This window comes from Glycine soja, chromosome 8 (assembly GCF_004193775.1).
Source record: "Glycine soja cultivar W05 chromosome 8, ASM419377v2, whole genome shotgun sequence".
NCBI lineage: Eukaryota > Viridiplantae > Streptophyta > Magnoliopsida > Fabales > Fabaceae > Glycine > Glycine soja.
This window is the reverse complement of record NC_041009.1, coordinates 16,643,654-16,665,758: the sequence shown is the minus strand read 5'-3', so window position 1 is coordinate 16,665,758 and position 22,105 is coordinate 16,643,654. Positions and strand designations below refer to the sequence as shown.

The 22,105-nt window shown below is 29.8% G+C and overlaps 2 protein-coding genes across 3 annotated transcripts; both read left to right on the top strand.

Annotated features, from left to right (window-relative positions):
• The first annotated feature begins 7,192 nt into the window (after positions 1 to 7,192).
• LOC114422400 (protein CURVATURE THYLAKOID 1C, chloroplastic-like) lies at positions 7,193 to 10,034 on the top strand. The gene is made up of 6 exons (XM_028388734.1): positions 7,193 to 7,536; positions 8,146 to 8,240; positions 8,336 to 8,422; positions 9,252 to 9,314; positions 9,395 to 9,432; positions 9,724 to 10,034. The coding sequence occupies exons 1-6, from the start codon at positions 7,437 to 7,439 to the stop codon at positions 9,776 to 9,778; spliced, it is 438 nt and encodes a 145-aa protein (XP_028244535.1). The 5' UTR covers positions 7,193 to 7,436; the 3' UTR covers positions 9,779 to 10,034.
• Positions 10,035 to 13,278: 3,244 nt separating this feature from the next.
• On the top strand, positions 13,279 to 21,255 carry LOC114422398 (probable plastidic glucose transporter 3). 2 transcript variants are annotated; one of them, XM_028388730.1, is made up of 15 exons: positions 13,279 to 13,427; positions 13,799 to 13,929; positions 15,368 to 15,467; positions 15,558 to 15,625; positions 15,721 to 15,853; positions 16,148 to 16,247; positions 16,357 to 16,469; positions 16,611 to 16,704; positions 17,431 to 17,584; positions 17,742 to 17,885; positions 17,976 to 18,049; positions 19,015 to 19,103; positions 19,503 to 19,617; positions 20,379 to 20,588; positions 21,041 to 21,255. In XM_028388730.1, the coding sequence occupies exons 2-14, from the start codon at positions 13,863 to 13,865 to the stop codon at positions 20,565 to 20,567; spliced, it is 1,440 nt and encodes a 479-aa protein (XP_028244531.1). In that variant the 5' UTR covers positions 13,279 to 13,427; positions 13,799 to 13,862; the 3' UTR covers positions 20,568 to 20,588; positions 21,041 to 21,255. The 2 variants fall into 2 exon arrangements, with proteins under 2 accessions (XP_028244531.1, XP_028244532.1); XM_028388731.1 differs by lacking the exon at positions 13,279 to 13,427 and adding an exon at positions 13,500 to 13,663.
• The last annotated feature ends 850 nt before the right edge of the window (positions 21,256 to 22,105 follow it).

The following is a 22,105-nucleotide window of genomic DNA, read 5'->3' as shown; positions in this document are numbered from 1 at the left end:
TCAATGTAAAAAATATATATAATATCAGCCAATCAAAAATTATTTTTAAATAATTTTTAAAGTAATTATTATAAAATTAATAAATTTATCATACATGATTTTTGTTTATATAATAATGTAAAAAAAATACTATTAATGTATATTTATTTGTTTTAATTAAAACTATTTAATAAAGTGTGTTAGTAAATATTTATTGAAAAGTTCTTTAAAGCTTAAAACACTCAATTAGTACCATACATATTAAACTTGAATTTAATTAGAATGTAATGATAATAAATTTATGGTAGGATTATTATTTTTTGTAATACTTAATTTAAAATTATATTTAGACGAATTAAATTTTAATTAATTAAAAGTATAAAATATTTACATAATAATGTGTAAAAACTAAACTTATATAAATTTCACTTAAAAATGGAACATGTTACTTGGAAACCTATAAAAAAAAAGGTTGTATATCTAGAGAGAAAAAGTGATAGAGAAATTAAAAGTGATAGATGTAATGGGTATTTGAAGTGGAAAAAAAATAAAGATAGAAACAAATATGAGATGTCAATGAAGTGTTTAACTCTTAAAAAATAGTGCGTGGATGAACATTAGTATAGTAAAAGATGTTAATTTTTCATAATGTGATGAATTAAAATTTAAATTCTCATTAGGAAAAATGTTAATATTTAATATTTTATCGTGTCTTCAACAAGATCACTTTCAAAGGAAGATATTTGAGAGAAAAAAAATAAGAGTCTTATTAAAAAAATATGAATAAATTTTCTCATCATATGTCAATTTAAATACCAGTTCTGGAAAATTTAGATAAATACTGAAAATATCTAAGACACTTGATTCTTAGGAAAATAAAAATATAAGTTATGTAGTAATAAAAATATTATATTAAAAACATTGAGCTTATTTAATACAATGTCATATGTGCTAATAGTTTTGTACACATGTTAAAAAAAATTAAAAATGTATCTTATTAAATAATTTTACATGGATATTAAAAAAAAACTTTGTTTGTTAGAATTCTCCTAGATAGGGATGATCATAGGTTAGGGTGGATATACAAATATATATAATCTATTCATCATCCGCGCCTTGTTAGAGGAAAATCCATTTCATATCTAAATAAATATCTTTCAAGTAGATATTTATGAATTTTATTAATATATGTTAGTAGCCACGATTATCCGTTGATACTTGCTAAAATATAAAATTTTAAAACAAATTGTAAAAACTATTTAAATATATTATGATTATAATTATATTTTAAATTCTTTAATTTTTAACTTCAATTTATTTTTAAAAAATTATAATAAATACTTGAAAAATTAGAATATATTTTTTTAAAATGAGTGATTCTTTGATGAAAACGAATTTAACAAAAGGCTTAGTAATTAAGGAAAGTTAACTATTTTTAAATTACAATGTATTTACAAAAACACGGATACTTTGTTATCAGCCATTGTTCCATCAATATAAGTGGACAAAGAAAGAATATATTTACAAAAGCTCTTAAAATTATCTGTTTTTAAGCTGTAATGAGTTGTCCACGGACATATATCATATTGGTGATGAGTGTCTCTTTTTTCACTTTTTTTTATCCCTTTTATTTGTAAAACTTATGAAAAATTATTTCTCTTCCACTAATGTGGGTGTTTTTGCTTGGAGAGTAAAAAAGGAGAGAGAGACGTAGGACAGCTGAATTTAAGAATATAAAAACAAAAGAGAGGAACCCGCTGAGGATTTTTTAATTATTTATTTTTCTTTTTGTGTTTTTTGTTGGTTAGTAAGACAGGGAAAGAGCTAGTAGAATATTGAGTGTTAGATATGCTAAGTTCCACTGTTTCAGGAAGACCCAACTAACCTTACGCCTTAAGCACTAAGCAGTTGAATTGAATTTATGGCCTCAATGGTTTTCTTAGGGTATCTTAAAGGATAGGGCTGTCTGCATTGCTTTGTTCTGTTTTTTTTTTTTTAAACGTGTCACATTTGTGTGAAATTTTTATCATATTTATTATAATTAATTTTCATCAAAAAATTTGATTGATCACTTTGATTGATCACTTATGGTAAAAAAATATTTTTTTCATTCATAATATTTGAATATGAGACATTATTTAAAGATGTCAAATATAATATCACTTAAACCAACAAATTCTTTTATCCACCTTTGTTGCTCAATGATATTTTAAACATCATAGCAATAATTTGATAATGGTATAAAATTATTTAATTTTATATTACTAATGTATGATCATTAAGCTTATATATTTTTCAATTTTTTAATACATTAAATTTCTTTTCCAAATTTTTAATAAATTGTAAGTCACAATTTTTTTATCAAATACAAAAGGTCATAATTATATATTTTAAATATGATTTATTTTTTTTGGAAAAACTACTTATTTAATCCTTATAATTATGTAAGTTTTCTCTTTTTAGTTCCTAAGTTTAAAAAACATCCTTTTAGTTTCTATACAGATATTTTTTATATTTATTTTGATCTTTACGTTACAAAATAACAAGAATCAAAAATGTAAAATTTGTGTAACGATAAGATTGAAAGTTATATAAGGACTAAAAGAATTTTTTTAAAATGTAGGAACTAAAAGGAAACTTTTTCTTTGGTTTTTCTCTTAAAAAATATTGTTAACAAATAAAAGAAATAAAATACTTTACAACATGTTTATAAAACTACATTTTTCTTATAATAAATCTGTGTGTTTGTTTTATAAAAATTAATTATTTAAAATAATGTTTGTGTGAATTAAATAAAGAATATGTATTTATTACAATTTAAACATCTATAATATGTTATTATATATTTTATTTGCAATAAAAAAATCAGAGAAAGAAGATGATGTCTTAATTTAAGATAGAAAAAAACTTCTTGACTTTAAATATGCATGCACAAACTTTACATTTGTTTCATTTTAAGAAGATGGGTTACAAAATTTAAAAGAATATATTTTCACGTTTTTTAAAAATTAAAATACATATTTTTATTATGCAATAAAATTTTGGAATGAAAAGGACAATGCATCGTAAATGAAACGGAAACAATATAATAAACAGGTAAAGAATAAAACAGGTATAGTAAGTTTTATAATATTATCATTATACCTTAGAAGAATTGAACTATTCATAATAGTAGTAGATTGGTCGATAGAAGCTAGAGTTAGAGGCTTGACTTGTTTTCTTCTTTTTATTTATTTATTTTAACATTATTTTTCAAGAATTAAAATCATGTTTTACTTAAATTTTCATGCCAATTTAACCTAGTGTTTAATGTGTCTTCTCACATGTTATCAGCATTTAATAACAAAATTTAATATAAAGATTAATTTAAGTAATGAACTTGTCTTCTTTTTTCTTTTTTCTTTTTAGATTGGTTGATAGTAACTAAAGTTGGAGGCTTGTTAATTTTCTTCTTCCCTTGATTTATTGTATAACATGTTTCAAAAAATCTATTTAAGTAACTCTCTATGTTTTAATAATTAAAATGACGTTTTACTTCAATTTTCATGTCAATTAAACCTAATATTTAATGTATGTCTTGTCACATTCTATCCAAATTTAACAACAAAAGTTAATATAAGGATTAATTTTAGTGATGAACTTTTTTTTTAAATAATATATATATATATATATATATATATATAAAGAGGGATTAATTTATTCTGAGAGTACTTCTTTTAGAATTATTCTTTATCAAATTTAATGATTAAAATTAATTACTTATTATAATTATTATATCTTAAGAAAATAAACAAATAGGCTGATGAAAAATAACTCAAAGAGTTATTCTTAAAATAAAGTATATGCCTCCTTTATATATATTATCAAATATAATGTTATTTAACTCTGATGCATATTTAAGACTCAAAGTCCATATTACTCCATGTCAAAAAAATTTGATTCAGCTCCTTTATTTTTATATTTATGCTGAGATTACTCCATGTCATTCAATTGACCAGACGCTAACTAAGTAGTAAATAGTGATATATATATATATATATATATGTTCTATTTAAAAAATATAAAATATACAAAATGCCCCTTTAATCTATTTTTGTTCTAAATTAATTTTTTAAAAGTTATAAAATGATTATCTTACTTGTTTAATTCATGATAAATTAATCATTTGGACAATTTGACCATTTTCAATTTATGAAAATAAACTAATATTAAAAAAAGAAAAATAAGATAAGAAATACATGAAAAATGGGTCTCATAATCAACCAAAAACTTAAAAAAATCTAATTTTTTTTTATTATCCATGGGAGTCATTTTTCATACGATTATAAGACTTTTTTTTTGTTTCAAGTATTAGTTGATTCTTATATAACTTTTATGCACGTAAATCTAATGAAACATGTTTCATATCTTAAATCAATCATTAAAAAATTAAAAATTGTGTTCAAATATAGAAAATGATTTATTTTTTGAAATGACTAACTTATCATAAATTAAATATTGGATCAGCGGTCTCAATAACTTAAGAGAGATAGGCTTAGGATGTATAAGAAGTAACAATCAATTTTAATAATGTTCTTTAAACATGCAAGACAAAATTGATTGCAACAAAATAAATGAGATAAGGGAAAGTCCGTGCCTACGTCCAATACTCAAACAACTCACTTGAGATTTTCCACTTTCTTTGTAAAAATCCGTTTACAATGTCTGAACCACACAGGGACAATCCATTTCTTGTGTTCAGGAATTCTTACAACTTAAGAGACCCTCAGTCCCTTAATCAATCTCTTTGAATGAGAAGAAAGAAGAAAGAAAAAAGAAAAAAGAATTCTCTCTTGAAGAGAATGATATTACAATTGAAGTCCATGAAGAAACTTTTAATGAATTTGTAATTGTTTGCCCAACAGTTTCTTTTGAGAAAGCATATGACAATGAAATTCTCTTGGAATCTCTCTTATTATCTTTTGAGAGGATCAGACATTTTGGACCAACAAAACTCTCTCATCAAAATTCGTGTCCAAGTCATCTATTTATAGGCCTTTGATGATCATTCACAAATCCAATTAAATGATGTGACTGTTGGCAGATTTTCTAAAAACTCTCAACTGGTAATCGATTACAATATTTGTGTAATCGATTACACAGTTATAATTTGAAGGGTCATGACTTTTGAATTTGAATTTCATGAGTTTTGTTGTTGGTAATTGATTACGGACATATGGTAATCGATTACATGTTCAAAATTCAAATTCAAAATTCTTTTCAACAGTTCTTTCTCATTCTTCCTTTCTGATAATCGATTACACTTTCTGGTAATCGATTACCAGAGTCTTGCATGACTTTGAAACCCTTTGTTTTGAGACAAGACTTGAAACAATACTTTATTTGTTGAAACAATCTTGAAGCAAATGCTTATCCTTTGAAATGGTCTTATTTGATTCTTTTTTGCCATCATCAAAATTTATGTATTCATACATTCACATTAAATAAGCAAATTATTCTTAGAATCTTTAAAAATTAAGGAATAAACTTAAAACAAAAAACAAAACAAAATATAGTTCTTATATTTTAGTCATCTAAAAATGTTTAACTTTAATATTTATCTTTTAAAAAGCAACTTAATTATTAAAATTGTTTTAGAGGCATCACGCTCATTATGTCAACTAACATTTTGTCAAGGAACTTTTATAGCCAGAGGTCCACTAATTGACTCTAGAGCACATTATATTAAAAGCGTATGCACAGTTGGTAAATGATAAAAATGTGGATTTCTCCTTTCCTTATGCAACAACTAAAAATAAAACAACTCAATACAATTTTTATAATAATATTATAACAACAAAATATAAAATTCGAAAGTTAGATAACAAATTTTAATTAGTTTTAACTTTTTGATTAATTCAAAATTTCATTTGACTATTCAAACATGAGTTTTTTTTAATAATTTTTAATATTTTTAAAACATTACTTAAAATAATATTTTTTTAAACGTTAACGTCTACGTTTTAGTTTTTTATTTTTAATATATTTATTTATTTTTCTTGTTATCTTTTTTAAATAAATCATAATTTTATTATTTAATAAATTAATTTTTCAATTTTTAACTATTACAAGAGAGACTCTTTTAATTCCTATTCAAAGTTTTGTTGCCATGCATCACTCATGCGGGACCATGGGTAATAGAGAAGTTTAGCAGGACGCAATTCATGCTAAAGTTTCTGATGTAATAGTTAGCAACCAGTACGTAGATAATTTGAAGTAGTCACTCGATTGATGCATCTTTGATTTAGGGTTAAAATTAATGATATGTGAACGGATAAAAATATAATGAAACTAAAAGTAAAGATTTTAATTTTCTTGCAAAAATATTTTACCTCAAAAATATTTTTTTTATTTGATTTCCAAACATATTCTAATAATTCAGAACATCACTATCAACTCATTAATTTGAGGGATAATCTTAGATGTTCTAACTCATTAGGGTTGGTCTATGGAAAAATAGAAAATAACACATTTTTTTTTCTTTTTTTCCTCCATTATATTACTGAAAATATCTATTAATTTTATTAATAGATAATTAATGTAAAAAAATAGTGAGACTTTCTCTCCCTATCACTACTTTATTTTTGGTGCAAGAAAATATTTTGATTCGTTATTTGGTGAAATAAAATGAATTACTTTTTTTAAAATCAATATTAAAAAATTATTCAACTTTTTAAAATATTTTTTTAAAAAAAAAACCTTTTTAAAGATCAAATCACTAATTTTTCAAATATTTTCTTACAACTATTTTGTTTTTCAAATATTAATGATATTATGTTTTTAAGATTTTTAAAAGACATAAAAGTAATATTTATTTAGAACTTGATAAAGTGGTTATTTTGTAGTAGTATTTAAGAGACTTGTTTAATATTTTAATTTTTTAATAGCTAAATTGATATTAAATGAATTCTTAAGATATTAAATAAATAATTTAATACTTTTCTAATAAGTTATAATAACAAAATATACATCAATTTAAATAAAAAACTATTTAACATCATTATAAATAATTAATAATATAAAATAAAATATTACATATTTTGCAAATTTTGGATACAAAATCCAGTTTTAAAAATAAAACCTATTTAACATCTTTAGAATTTTATGGCTGGGAACTGGAAAGCACAGTAAAATAAATATACAAAAAAGAGATTGTATTTTATTTTTTTGTGGTGCACATTCCTTTCATTGGCTGTGTCTCACTCATCCTTTGCACTAGAGTAATACTACATACTACATACAATACAATACAAGGCAATCTTACTTTTGATTTCTGAAATCTGATTATCATTGGAGGATCTGATTTCTGACATCTGATTCTGATTATCATTGGAGGGAACCTCAACCCAAAGTTTAGTTTTTTTTTTATTATTATTATTGTTGTTATTTCTGCCACAACATTTAGGGGTGCATTGCAAATGGCTTCCATTGTTGCAAGCTTGCCGCCACCATTGCTGCTCCCTGCTAGAAAATATCATCCGGGCAACTTCCCAAGTTCCCCTTTTTCTCTTCTTTCAGGTAACCCTTTTCTTTCAAAGTTGAGATTTGTGTTCCCATTCGCACAAAATGGTTTTATCCTCAGTAGTGTTTTGTTTTTTTTCAAGCATAATTGGTTCAAATCAAAGTAAGTAAGTAATCTTTGACCTGGAAAGTTCAGTTTCAAAGGGAAAATTTTGATCGGGTAATCCAGTAGGAAGAAATGGTTAGGTTTTCTTCTGCATAATTCTTGGTTGTCAAATGATATCGTTACAAAGGTTGAACTGTAAACTCATCTGCTTGGAATTGGAATTTGGCAATTCTCTGTCTCTAGAAATTAAATATTAACTGAAAATCTTAGTATAAGTGGTTTCTGGTGGCTTTTTGGCATGGTTATGCACCCTGGCACTATGTAAAATTCATGAGATTTTTGCATTAGGTTGAATCCAATTAAGAAAGTCGTTGTTGTATCATGTATGTGAAATATGTATACTTTTCATGCACAAAAAGCTCAATTTTGAACTGCATTGACTTATTGTTGTATGGAGCAATTATGACTATTGATTGCATATAACCTCTGCTGATTTGTGTTAGAAGTGTTTGTATCTCTTATGTTTCTGATTACTGACTTTCATTTTGCTCATTTCACAGGGAGACGGAATCATGTTTCTTTTGTTGTGAAGGCTTCTGGAGAAAGTTCTGAATCTTCAACTACCCTTACTGTTTTTAAGTCTGTTCAGAATGTTGTGAGTTTTTCCTCCCACTCCCACCCTTGTCTTTCTTTCAAAGAGACACAAAAGGTACCATATACCTGCATTGCTGTTTGTTGATTTTTAAACAGTGGGATCAACCTGAGGACCGTCTGGGACTTATTGGTTTGGGATTTGCAGCCATAGCAGCATTTTGGGCATCAACAAATTTGATTGCGGTAATCTTTGCCACTTTCAGTGTTTTGGAAATGAATACGTGATTGTATAATTTAGCTGAACTATTGACATATGGATATGATGCACAGATTAGATACATTGTATTAGATATGATATGTATCTGATACAGCGATACAACTTTTCTTAAAATGTATAGGATATAATATATGCAGGATACATTTAAAATTTGATAAAGCATAAAAGGTATGCAATTGTCAACATTACTAAAATCAAAATAAAAATGATAGTTCATTGTCATCATAAGTCACTTGCTTACTGCCTACTAGTAAGAACTAAGAATAGTGTCAATCTCATTTCCTTCTCGAGCATCATCTATAAAGAGGACAACTTCTATTTTTGGTTCAACAAAAGACAATGTTTCTATATTTCTATCTTATGTACACTTTTATGTTTCGTATCTTGCTGTATTAAATTTCATAACCTTTTTCAAAGGCCTGGATACTTCATAAATATGTATCAATGAAGTATCCAAAAATATCAGGGGTTTGAATTATGGACATGTGAAGCAAATGCAGGTACAAGTGCTTCATAGCATATGGGCTGATATGGCCACTGCTAGAAAAAAAATGATCTGATGGTGGAAGAACAAATCCATTGGGGCTATCACAGTTTGATCCATAAGTAAATCATTATTTTTTAAGGATTTGAAAACCTCTTTTAAGTGAAAACAGCTTCACAAGAGATTCCTTCTTTCTTTCTTGATTTGGCTGTTGAGCCTGTACATATTTTTTCCATGAAAAACAAGTGTCTGTAGATCTTATCCCAATGCTTGCACCCTACTGATTTTGTTTTTGTCATTGTTGTATGTAGGCCATTGACAAATTGCCAGTTTTCCCAACAGTACTGGAATTAATTGGAATATTTTACTCCGTGGTAAGTGCTGTGCTGCATAATTGGTGTGTGTTTCTATTAATGCCAATTATGTTTCTATTAACTTTTCCTTTCAATTTCAGTGGTTTACTTATCGCTATCTCATATTCAAACCTGACCGGTAAGCATGTTGGTCCCCTTTATTCTTATTTCCACAAGTTTGTTTAATATTAACCACATCATAATATTAAGACCTCTGATTTAATAACTGAAGTGAGAAAAGTAAAAGAAAACTTACAGTGGATAATGATTAACTATCTAATGAAGAGATTAATCTCATGTAACTAATGAAACTTTTTATTTCATAAATAAGATCACTCACGGATTCTTGTCAAGAGAATCTCATTAAAAAAAAATTAGCTTGTAGTGCACTCAGTTTGCAAGCAACTTCACTTGAATTTTCTTAATACAGGGAAGAGCTTTTTCAAATCTTGAACAAGTCAGCATCAGATATCTTGGGCCAGTAAGATGTGCGGCCAAAATGCTATGCTAGATTGGGAGGAAAAGGTGAAAGGGGCTTTGGTTGTCTTCACTCCAATCGTAAATGTCAATGCAAGGATTATTTATTTGGTTTAAGACCACTATATTACATCAATGAGTTAAAGCTTACTTTTTTTGTGTTGGTTTCTTTGTATACAATTTTAACTGAGTTCCCTTGTGCATCAAACTATCAAGAGTAAAACTAGCCTAAATAATGCCCAGAACATAACTGCTAAGTGCCAACTTATATACTGCCATAAATCTTTACAAAATCATTGTATGTGTATTCTCATAGTAAAAAAATGCTAATGCTTTGGGAAATTTTGTATAGTCAATCTCTTTAGACCAAGGCCCCGAGGAATGCTTTTGATTAAGATTAAAAATGGGACTCATTCTCATTTTATGTAATGTCCCAAAGGAACATATGAAAAGAGAAGGGCGCAAACATTGAATATCCCATCTTACATGTATTATTCTTTGAATCATTTATCATGCTATACCTTTGTGCTCTTGTACACGCTTCAAATTCCTGCGTTCGTCAATACAAAAGTACGAAGTAGTCAATCAATAAATTACGCAATCAGAGATGGATGAACTGCTTGTCAGTCAGTTGAGGGCTATTGCCATCACCATATATGTTCACAATTTCAACCAAAATAAGAAATAAATAAAACTGTATGTTCTTTATTCATATCAACTCATCAACCACCGAGAAAAACAATGGTCAATATTCACCTTTATCACCTTAAACCTGATTCTTTCTTAAGACTACAGTATTTTTCACAATAGATGATATTTTCTTTAAGCACTAATCAATAGATATATTAAAACTCTATTAAAACTATCTAGCTTTCAATTTGGTTACCACGTATTGACATGACAATTTTTCAAAAAACAAATATTATTTTACACATTCTTTCTCTTTTTAAAGCAGGGATCCACTGTTTTTTATTTTTATTTTTTCCTTTTTACTTTCTTAGCCTGTGCATATACATAGGAGCTTTTAAATTGGTGGCTCAAAAGAAATTAGACTAATTTGGTTTGATCCAATGGACCAAATGAATCAGATTAGGCCGGTGAAATGTCGGCCCAAAAATTACTGAATCTATTTTGCCGGTATCTTTTTTATTATGAAAAAATACATATGAATTTGGCTCAATCCTCGCCTAACTAACAAATTGTGACGAAGATCAAAATCACTTAATTATACCTTTGGTTTCTTAACTATAATTTAAAATTTAATTTAATCTCTTAATTATTAAAATGTTCAATCAAGTTTCTTAACGGTTAAAAATGCTACAAACCTTTTTCGGTGGAAGAAAGGAATAACCATGGATTCCTAGGAAGCTTTCAAGAACAAGAAGATTCAATTCGACCACGAATTCTTACATGGTATACCCTTTTTGGCATATATTGGTTGCTAATACAATCAATGTGAGATGTATTTTTTTTTTTAAAATCTAGAAGTCTCAAGAAAACCAAACACTAGATCTAGATCCCTAAGATCACCATGAGATCCAAATCCAAATCACGATGGTTGGTTCAATTCTTTCAAATATGAACCATATTCATATCACTTCGCAAAGCCACTGCAATATCCAAAAAGCGCCTCACCACAAGATCCACTTTTCGTTCTCTTCATCTTCAAAAATCAAATCTAACGAAAACCGCCATGTTGCCCTCTGCGTCTCTCATTTTCGTCGCCAAAGAGATCGTTTCACAAAGCCACCACGAGATCCACTCTTTGTTCTCCATGGCTTGCGGTTGGTTGGCACGCAATTGGCTATGACTTGCGGTGGCACACAATTGGAGGAAGGGTTAGAATAAAGAAAGGAAAGATCGTTAGTCAGCATTCAAAAAATCATAGAAATGACATGATTGTTGTATTTAATGGACCTAATTAAAAATTTTAATAATTGAAGGATCAAATTAAATTTTAAATTAGAATTAAGCCTATCAAAATCACAAAAATCGATTCAATCTGACTTCATCCATTTTCATGTTTTGGCTCATCAAGCTAGTAAGAACAAACCAAACAACCCATTTTAATAAAAACATCTAGGAGTGTGAAATGTTTTATATTTTTCTAGTTTTTTTTACAATAGAGAAAAAGGAAAAAAAAAATTACAAACGTAAAAACGAGACACGTAACCCATCCCCAAGTAATAATATCCTCATATGATAGATAATTTTAATAGTTTAGTAACTTGGTAATATAATAATAATAAGAATAAATTACAGTTGCTTATGTGTGTTTTTTTCCAAATTGTATTCGACATCTCTCATTCTTTTGCATCCTACAAAATTGTTTTTTTAATTATTTAGCTCATATTACACTTAAACCTTTTTTCTCTAAATAATTTAACAAAAAGTAGGTACATATTGGTCACATGATTTTTAATAAAAATTTAGGTCTAAAATACCCTCATCTTCTTCCTCTTAGCTCCATAAAAGTCATGACATCATTTTCAACTTAAAAAATATTTTAACACTTTTTCTTTTTTTCTCTAATTGAACGTAAATCCAACTTTTTGTTGGACGTGAACTCATCTGTTGGTACGCATGTGTTAACACCCTTTGTTCTTCTTCTTTTTAGTGTTGGATGTTTGGTTATTGCGTCTTTGTTAAACATGTTCCTAACTATGTTTATTGATTGAATATGGTCATTTGCTTCAAATTTTAGTGTTTTGATCCTGCATTTGTGTTTTTAACTTCTTTCTTTGAAATATTTATTTTTGATGACTATGTATTTGATATAATATCTCAAATAAGAAGTAAATATTAAAGAAAAAAATTATTGTTTAAAGAAAGGTCCATTCATAGGATCAATTGTTAATTTATTATTAAATATTTAACAAAGATGTTAAGACAATTTTATCTTCTTACATAATTCAATTAAGGTTAGTTAATGACCTTAATATAAGGGGTAAAAATAATGTAAAAAAAGAGAGGAATATATTAAGAAAAGCATGGGAGAGTGCGAGTGTAAAAAAATATCATGATAATTTAATCTGTTCATATATTTCAATTGAGATTAATTAATTGACGTTAAAAAAAATATATAAGTAATGTAAAAAAATAAGATATCAGATGTAATTTAAAAAAAACACTTAGAATTTGATTTACTCTAATAATAATAACATAAAAACGAAGATTAATCTATCTTATAGCATTAGCATTTATTCATACACTTCAAGTGAAAAAAGCTTCCCTACTTTTTTTGAAAAATAGAGCCATCAATATCATATTGACCATATCAGACTCTACATTCTTGTGTTGTACAACAACTCCTGTTGAAGATGATTAATGTGCAAGCAAAATGTAAATTTAAATCCCAGCCAAATTTTCAGTCTTGTCGGAAGCACATGACATGACAGACAGACACCATAGCTCTAGAAGCTGCCACATGTCCAAATACACACACATCTATACTACACGTATCCATATGCGAAATCTATGGTAGCTTTTATATTATATTGACCACAACACTGCGGGGCATACTGACACGTGCCTTCGTCCTCAACTGCCGTGATAACACTTCATTCACTCTCTACTAATCGCCACCATTCTCTCTCTGTCTCTGTTAACCTCTGCATTTCAAACGCCATTCCAGATTCTTCATCTCAGAACAAAAAGGTATCCCCCACCTTTTAAATTTCTCTCCTTTTTTAATTTATTTTTCCTTTGTTGGGTATGATTGCATATTGGGTGTTCAGTTTTCTTCTGATAAGGGTTGCCAGTGAGAGAAGCTTCTTGATCTGTGTGATTCTCTTCAAATAAATAAAATACCTTTGGAACAAAAATAGTAACAGTGGGATTTCGGGAATGATAATGTGCATGGAAAAATAACGCGAAAACGAAGTTCTGAGGGGGTGTTAGATCTGAGAAAAACTTTTCTAATTTTTGATTTTGAGATTGGTGTGGTGTTGTAATTGATGTTGTTGCCAATGCCTTGTGCTGCAATGCAACTGATGAGTTCTTTGTTTGTTGTTGTGATGATGATGCAGTAGTGTGTGCTGTGTGGAAAGGTTCTCGCTGGCGAACTTTGGAGAAGTTTTCTATCGTTTTGCCATGCGGGGACGGCAGCGAGTGTCATCAAGGGAACACATACTTGGCCACGATAAAGATGAAAATTTAGGTACCTTTGTTTTTGTTATCTTATTCATGTATATCAAGATTTTTTTAAAAAAAAGTTGTCTGCAACCGCAATGTCGGCCGCAACGTCAAGGTTTTTCGGCTATTAGCAGAGGGCCGCATTTGTTTGCAATTTCCTGCAACCGTAATTGCGACCGCAGTTTAAAATCTTATTGTATATACTTGTTTTATTAGTATTACACTATTACGATTAAACTAAGTAGTTAAGTTTTATTATTTTAATTTTGGATTTGTTGATTTAGTATTTGAGTGATTCCGCGACCACGAGTTATCAAAGATACAAAATATACCTAAGGAATTAGATATAGAAGCTGAGACTGAACTTAATGTTGGGTTTTTTGGCTTGGAGTAAAGGCCAAAAAGAAGATCCATTTTGTCTCACTTATTTAAGTTAATAAGTGGAGAGGGTTGAGATTAGAGAGAGAAAGTGAGATACTGCAAAAGACTCGTTTGAGAGGGGAAAAGAAGGAGAGGGAAAATGGTTGTGATTTTTGCATACCCATTAGAGAGTGTTTTTCAAATGTGGATTGGTTCACCGTTGGATCGGGCTGATTTTTGGACAGCAGGTTCTACGCGTGTGATACTTCAAATTGTCTGGCTGGATCGGGAAAAAGATATATGTAGAGAGAGATAAGTGTTTCGCATTATCTGCTCTATACTTTGGGGTTTTATCTTTTTGTCTCTATTGTATCAATCGAGGGTTTGTTTTGATTTGTAGCACGTTTTAGTGCACTTGTTGGAAGTTCTCTTGTATTTTCATTGATTATAGTGGACGGTCCGTAGTTTTTACCCTTGCATTGAGGAGTTTTTTACGTTAAACAAATTGTGTCTCTAGTTTTTTCTTAATTTCTATTTTGCGCTCACATGTTCTTGCAAGTTTTGAGGAATTTATTTCCGCTGCTTATTACTCTATTATAGAGTTTGTTATTGTGTTGGCCTATTTCTCCCATCACTCGACTCTTCAGAAAATAAATGTGAGGGAATATATTGTGATGAGTATTAATTTCTGCAGCATATGCTTAAAAATTGAGTACACAATTTTTATTTTGGAAAAGGGCAGTGAGCGTATATGTTTTGATGAGTATTGATTTTTGTAGCTTATGCTTAAAAATTGAGTACAAATTTAGCTTACGAAATTTGGTTTGACATTGAGAGAGAAATTGTACATGTACATATAGATTGATACACATCACAAAACGTGATCAATCATGCCTTGTCTAATTAAGAAAGTTAAAATGTCAACAAATGACGAGCTTCTGTCTCATTTTCTATATGCAATTTCAGATTCTTAATTTTTCTTTCTGAAGGGAGAGAAAGCGACAAAGAAGTGTTTTTTTAATTTCTCTTTAATATTTTAATATACCAATTGGAGAAATTGGTTTGTAATGATATGACTAACAGAATAATTTCGTTCCTCATAGCTTCAGTTCGTATACCAAATGCCAAACCTTGTTGGCGGCGGTCTTTGCGGCATGTAATTGTGGCTTCTCTTTCTTCATTCTTGTATGGATACCATATTGGGTATGTTCTTCTACACTCAGGCTTGATCCACAATCATTCTTCTTGTTTCTATGAAATTATCTAATTTTCTTATTGCTATTGCCAATGCAGAGTAGTCAATGAAACCTTAGAGAGCATTTCTATAGATCTTGGCTTTAGTGGGAATACCATGGCTGAGGGTACTTCATCTTAATTTTCTGACTAACATTAATGTCTTTATCATGTTTTACATTTAAATATTTATCTACTTCCTTTTATTTTTATTTTGATGAAGGTCTTGTAGTAAGTATATGCTTAGGAGGTGCTTTTGTTGGATCTCTGTTCAGTGGATGGATTGCAGATGGTGTTGGGCGTAGAAGAAGTTTCCAGTTGTGTGCTTTGCCTATGATAATTGGGGCTGGAATGAGGTATCAGCAGCATAAGTTTTAAATTAATTTCTCTTTCATTATTTGTATCACCTTGCATTCTTATGCAATAAAATTTGCATTTTATTGTGGCAAAGGATGTACAAAGGCTATGCTCCAAATTAATGTCATCTTATTCCAAGGTGTTTTCTATAGAAAAAAAAAAAAAACAAAACAGAAGATAAAATAGATAATGCAAGGGAAAAGGAAGAGTGAGAAAGAAGGAAAAAAAAAGTCCTTACAATCGCAATAAAACAGCAGATAAAGCTGTAAACTTATTATTCACAACTTTTGCAGTGCAACAGCAAAAACTCTTTGGGGCATGCTTTTGGGACGGTTATTTGTTGGTACTGGAATGGGACTTGGTCCACCTGTTGCAGCTCTTTATGTGGCTGAGGTATATTAGATGATACCACAATTTGTTTTCTGTTTTCTCTACAGTTTGAGATCAATATATTTATCAGTAGAGGTCTTTTCAATTTACTTAAATCCATTTGCATTTGTAGGTCTCACCTCCAGCGGTACGAGGTGCTTTTGGGGCCTTAACGCAAATTGCAACATGTCTTGGACTCATGGGTTCTCTCTTTATTGGAATTCCAGCCAAGGATATAGTTGGTTGGTATGGAATGCTAAATGGGCTTGGTCAAATTCATGAACATATGTTTACTGTAGATTTATAGGCCAATTCAATTTCCAGTTACTTTTTTTTCCATGTGTATTTTCTTAAAAGGTAGTATTTACTTGGAAATTATGTGCACAGGTGGCGGATTTGTTTCTGGGTATCTGTCATTCCTGCTACAATGCTTGCCCTTTTTATGGAGATCTGTGCAGAGAGTCCTCATTGGCTTTTCAAGGTTATCTAATCTCCATTTGTTTAAAACTGAGAAGAACTTTCAAGTTAACTTAAACTAATTATCATAATTTAATGTATTTGCTTTCGACTATTTTGGATCCTTTTTTGGAGGCTTCCTGCTAGACTATAAATATTTTGATCCCAACCATGGCTTATAGATATTTGAGTATGAACTAGATCTTTGCAATGATATATAAAGTTTAATGCTGGACGATATGTGTATCTTAAGAGGGAGGTTATAAAAAATTACCATGTCTTAAAATCTCTAATTTATGTTTTTTTTTTTGTTTAATACTTTCTCTTATTCTGAAGAGGGTTTTTGAAGGGCTGTTTCTTTGATGCCCTCTCTCTGAACAATGTTTTGCTGATGTGATGCTATAGAAAGACTGTTGCTCAGTGCATTTTGTTCGACTATGTTGTTTCTCCCGCTTTACGAAAAAAAGAGAGGAGATTCTCTCTTCCCATTATGACTGATACCTCTTCTCTAGATTTCTGAGAATCTGAGTCTCCCTCTCCCAATGATTAATTCCCTTTTAAATTAATAAATAAATGTATCCTTCCTGATATCTATTTTGTACCTTGTGATTGACTTATTTATATTATTTCATAAGAAGAGTACCAAGTGCCTCATAATAAATAAATATACCCTTCCAATTTTTTTTCCTTTTTGTTATTGATTAATGTTATTTTTCTACACAGGCACTTATATTTCTTTGATTTTGTTCAGAGAGGAAGAACCATTGAAGCTGAAGCTTCATTTGAGAAGCTCTTGGGAGGAGTACATGTGAAACCTGCAATGAATGAACTTTCAAAGTCTGACAGAGGCGATGGATCTGATTCAGTAAAACTTTCAGAATTAATCTGTGGCCGCTATTTCAGAGGTACATAACTACATATCATAATATTTTATTCTTTTGGAACAGTAGTGTATCTTTTAGACGATTGCTTAATCATATCATAATTTCTAATTCATTTGTTTTTGCAATAGTATATAGTTGTCTTATTTATGGTTGCTAAATCACTAAATGCATTTTGCAGTGATGTTCATTGGATCTACACTTTTTGCGTTGCAGCAGCTATCTGGCATAAATGCTGTTTTCTATTTCTCTTCAACTGTCTTTGAAAGTTTTGGTGTACCATCTGCTATTGCAAACACATGTGTAGGAGTTTGCAATTTATTGGGTATCTGCTGGCTTAACTCCTTTTTTGTTTATTTGTTGATTTGTAATTGCTCTTCATTCCTCTCAACCTTGTTTTGTAATACCTCTTCAGGGTCAGTAGTTGCAATGATTCTGATGGATAAACTTGGAAGGAAAGTGCTGCTCCTGGGTAGCTTTCTGGGCATGGTAGGAAAGAAAAATGAAAATTCGTACATTGCTGAATCAACCTCTTTTAAACTCTAATATTACTTGAACAAAATTTCATTAGACATAAACTGTAGTAGACTACTATTCAGTAATTGCTTTAATTATTCATTTATTGGGTTCCATATGAATTAACTTTCACTGGAATTAGGAAGGCACTTTAATCATTTAGCTGCTGAACAATGGCCTGCAACATACCTCCCATTTGACTAGGCCAGTAAAAATGGATAGAATGTAATCTGGAATGCTGGACAAAGAAGCCTGAAATGGGAAATGGAATAGTTTTCTTGATAGTTTTGTGGGATTTAGGTAGGATGTGTTGGTAGGAAATTATTGGAAAGATAAAAGGTTCAAAGAATGAATTTCTCTATCTTGTATTGGAATAGAATGACAAAATAAATCCAAGAGGAGAGTAACTCCATCATGATTTCAGATTTTCAGGACTGAAATGTGTAGTACCAAGAAGTTAGGATTGATTCTATATTTACATAGCTAATAAAAGAAACACAAACAATACTAGCTCAGTTAGACTAATCAGGAAAAATACACTCATAAAATTTGTATCAATAACAACCAACCAGATTAAGACTCAATTGTTTAACTAGAATCTCCTGTAGTTTTCAGTGAAAATTGAGTAATTGACAATCCGCCCAAAAATTATTATGCTCAGTACATGGCCATTTTCCGCCAATTCACAAGTCACATGCTTGTTTTCCATTTTAGCAAGCTCACCAAGAGTAGGACTTCACTTTTGCACTTTCCTATCTTGGGTTTTCCTACAATCATCAGGAGAGAAATCTAAGCCATTTGATAGTAGGAACTTACCTACGATGCTGTTTAATAGTTGGATTTCTTTCCATCGTTTCCAATTATACATTTTCTACTAATTTTCATAAGCTATGTAATGAGAATTATATTATCTGATCTTTACCTATTTTCTTGCTTAGGGGTTATCAATGGGTGTACAAGTCATCGCTGCAAGTTCTTTTGCATCAGGATTTGGATCAATGTATTTATCTGTTGGTGGCATGTTACTGTAAGTGGTCAGAAAGTTCAACTTGCGTTTGTTGGGAGGGGGATCAGTCAATGCTTTTTCTGAAATTCATAACTTGCATCCTTAGTTTGTCACTGCATCAGATACACAAGTAAATATATGCATTAGTAATAGTTTAACGTAGATTTCAATCTCATTTTATCTGCAGAATCACAAGGCAATGATTCTAATAAGGATTTTTGAACATTAACTATATTTTGAAAATATTTGCATTATTTATTTTGAAATGAACTGCTGCATTGATTGTTGGACACTGCTTATGAATCTGAAATACCTTCATTCCTTCATTTGACTGCCAAATTACAAATCTCTACCAACTGTCCAACTTTGAGAGCTCATGTTTCATGATATATGTTGCTAAATGTGAAATGGACAACACAGGTTTGTGCTGTCATTTGCTTTCGGCGCTGGTCCAGTTCCTTGTCTTATCATGTCTGAAATACTACCCAGCAATATCAGAGCAAAGGCAATGGCAATTTGCCTGGCTGTGCATTGGGTAATTGTCTTTCCAGGTTTTCATATTCAATTATTCATCTTTAAAGTGTCCTTACATTATTCTATTTCGGCTTTACTTTCCAATGTATTTAACTCGTTTCGGACTTTTGTATTCTTATAAACATGAAATCTACTACTAATGTGTGATATTTTACCATATTTAACTCAGAAAGTGCCAGTAAATATTTTATGATCTTTTTACATTTTAAAACTAAATTCTGTTTGGATATTTGAGTGATCTGTGCCCTTATATTCTAGTAAGGTTCCTTTAAGTCTGCAAGTTAACCCTTTTAGGTAAGAGATAATCAGTAACTTGACATGGTATCTGAGTCCGATTATTAAGAAAGTTATTATTTTGAAGAATCTTTTTTTTTTTTTGAGATGACCCCTCAATAATCAATAATATTTTAACAGCCAGTCTTACATGGTGCTTATGCTTGACTGCAAGTATAGTTGGTGATGGCTTTGGCTGTATGCAGTTTAGCAGTTTATAATATTTTGGGGTGCTCTCACAGATTATATTGCTCATGTTGATTGCCAAGTATGGGATTAAAATTTTGAGCTCCTGAAGATTATATACTAATTAGAATTACTTAGATCTTTTCTCTAGTTCTCTTGATATGTGTTCAATAGCAGGCTGTACATCAAATACAATATACATGTCTGAAGGAAGTCTGGGCCTTTCAGATTATATCAGTGTCATTTAGTTTGTCTCCTCCAGTGTTATCATGTTCTCTGAGATTGTAAACATTTCTTTAACAGGTGATAAACTTCTTCGTGGGTCTATTTTTTTTGCGCTTGCTGGAGCTAATTGGGGCGCAACTCCTGTATAGTATTTTTGGGTTTTGTTGTTTGATAGCGGTGGTTTTTGTGAAGAAAAATATTCTGGAAACAAAAGGGAAGTCACTTCAGGAAATTGAAATTGCACTTCTTGCACAAGAAGCAAACTAAATTGGTCATAATATGGACAAGGTATGGGCATATTTTCATATGTTGAATCACTTGAATGAGTTGTGGAAACATTTTCGGTGAAAAGTAAAAAGAAAAAACTTCTTTCATGTACTATTTTCATTAGCTTAAGTATATAAATTGAAAAGGCCCTTGTGCTGAATGCTACAGTACACAGAATAAGTGAATAAATGAAATTTCTTTCCTTCGGATTTGTCTGTGGTCTTGAAGTTAATCATCGTGGTAGTCAAAAGTTTTTACATCCTTTTCATTCTCGTATACATACCCTCTCCCTCGTAAGGCCTACCAAGAGTGTCTATTAGAAAAAAAAATTCTAGCATCCATTATTTCTGGTTGAATTTTGTGAGAAATTGAATTATAGAAATAGTAGCTAAACAGAATATATAATTCAAATAATTGGTATTGTTATTGTGGCTGTATTAATCGATCTGTATTTCTTTCTTACTCATTTGCAGGAAAATCTGTGCTTTGGTTGCATGGGGGTCAAGTTTTGAGAGTCTTTGAGATCATCTCATGCTATATTTTGAGTCTTTCTTCGAGTGCTCACTAAAGGCATTTGTAAATTTTAGTTTTTTTTTAATACTCAAAAGTGATGAACACATTGCCATTGATACTTTTGGGCAATGTAATTGCTAATTACATAATTGATATCATAGTTTTTTTTACGGTATATCATAGTTTTGATTTCTCATGAATACGATAGTAAGAATTTAGAATTGTATGCCCTCTCCTGTTCAAAATTCTCCTAAGAAAAAATTAATTACTTATTTCATCCTATAGTTACAAAAAATTTCCTTTGATTAAAAAGGTTAAAATTATATTTATATAGATTAGAAGAGATTAAAATGATATGTAAAGTATTAAAATATTTTTTTTGTAACTATAATCAAATGAGTAATAAAACATTTTTTCCTAACAAGCTTGTTAGCATGCCTTGCCTTGTCTTTGCGAATCATCTATCTAATCTAATAACAAGAATATTACAATAGTCACTGCGTATGTTGTCCTTTTCGGAAAAATCATGACCTGATGCATGGTTGATGCCGTAAATACTATGCTTAACATAAACTTATGTGCAAACTTTCTAGCTAAGAAGGGTGTGTCTCAATATGTTAATTTCATTTCTTGAAACTCTCTACACAGAGTGTGAGATTGAGGCTTGCGGTCATTATTGTTGGTAACTTTTCGGGGTTGTTGCAGTTCCTCTAAATGGCATAGCTAATACTACTATTTTCTAGTAGGAACTGCTAATTCATGCTTATTATGGAAAACAATTAAACAGTACTACTATGAATCTATGATGTAGTGGAGACCTTAAGAACTAAGTTGCGGTTCTTGAGGTTGTTGAATGTCATAAATTCAGTTTAAAATGATATATGAGATGTTATTTATTGCTTAATTAGCACATGGAGGAGAAATTGTTATGCACTCAGACTACTACGATGTAACCTTGTTTGTTGAGAGCTTCAGCCATAAGGGAAGGTCAAAGCGAGGGAATAGAGCTTCGGTCCTTATTGCAT

Excerpts from the sequence above, each read along its gene's own strand:
- LOC114422398 (XM_028388730.1), top strand. The coding sequence starts at position 13,863 with ATGCGGGGACGGCAGCGAGTGTCATCAAGGGAACACATACTTGGCCAC. Across the intron at positions 16,248-16,356 it reads CAGCTCTTTATGTGGCTGAG|GTCTCACCTCCAGCGGTACG; the intron begins GTATATTAGATG and ends TTGCATTTGTAG. Across the intron at positions 16,705-17,430 it reads GTCCTCATTGGCTTTTCAAG|AGAGGAAGAACCATTGAAGC; the intron begins GTTATCTAATCT and ends GATTTTGTTCAG.
- LOC114422400 (XM_028388734.1), top strand. The coding sequence starts at position 7,437 with ATGGCTTCCATTGTTGCAAGCTTGCCGCCACCATTGCTGCTCCCTGCT. Across the intron at positions 7,537-8,145 it reads CCCTTTTTCTCTTCTTTCAG|GGAGACGGAATCATGTTTCT; the intron begins GTAACCCTTTTC and ends CTCATTTCACAG. Across the intron at positions 9,315-9,394 it reads TTGGAATATTTTACTCCGTG|TGGTTTACTTATCGCTATCT; the intron begins GTAAGTGCTGTG and ends TTTCAATTTCAG.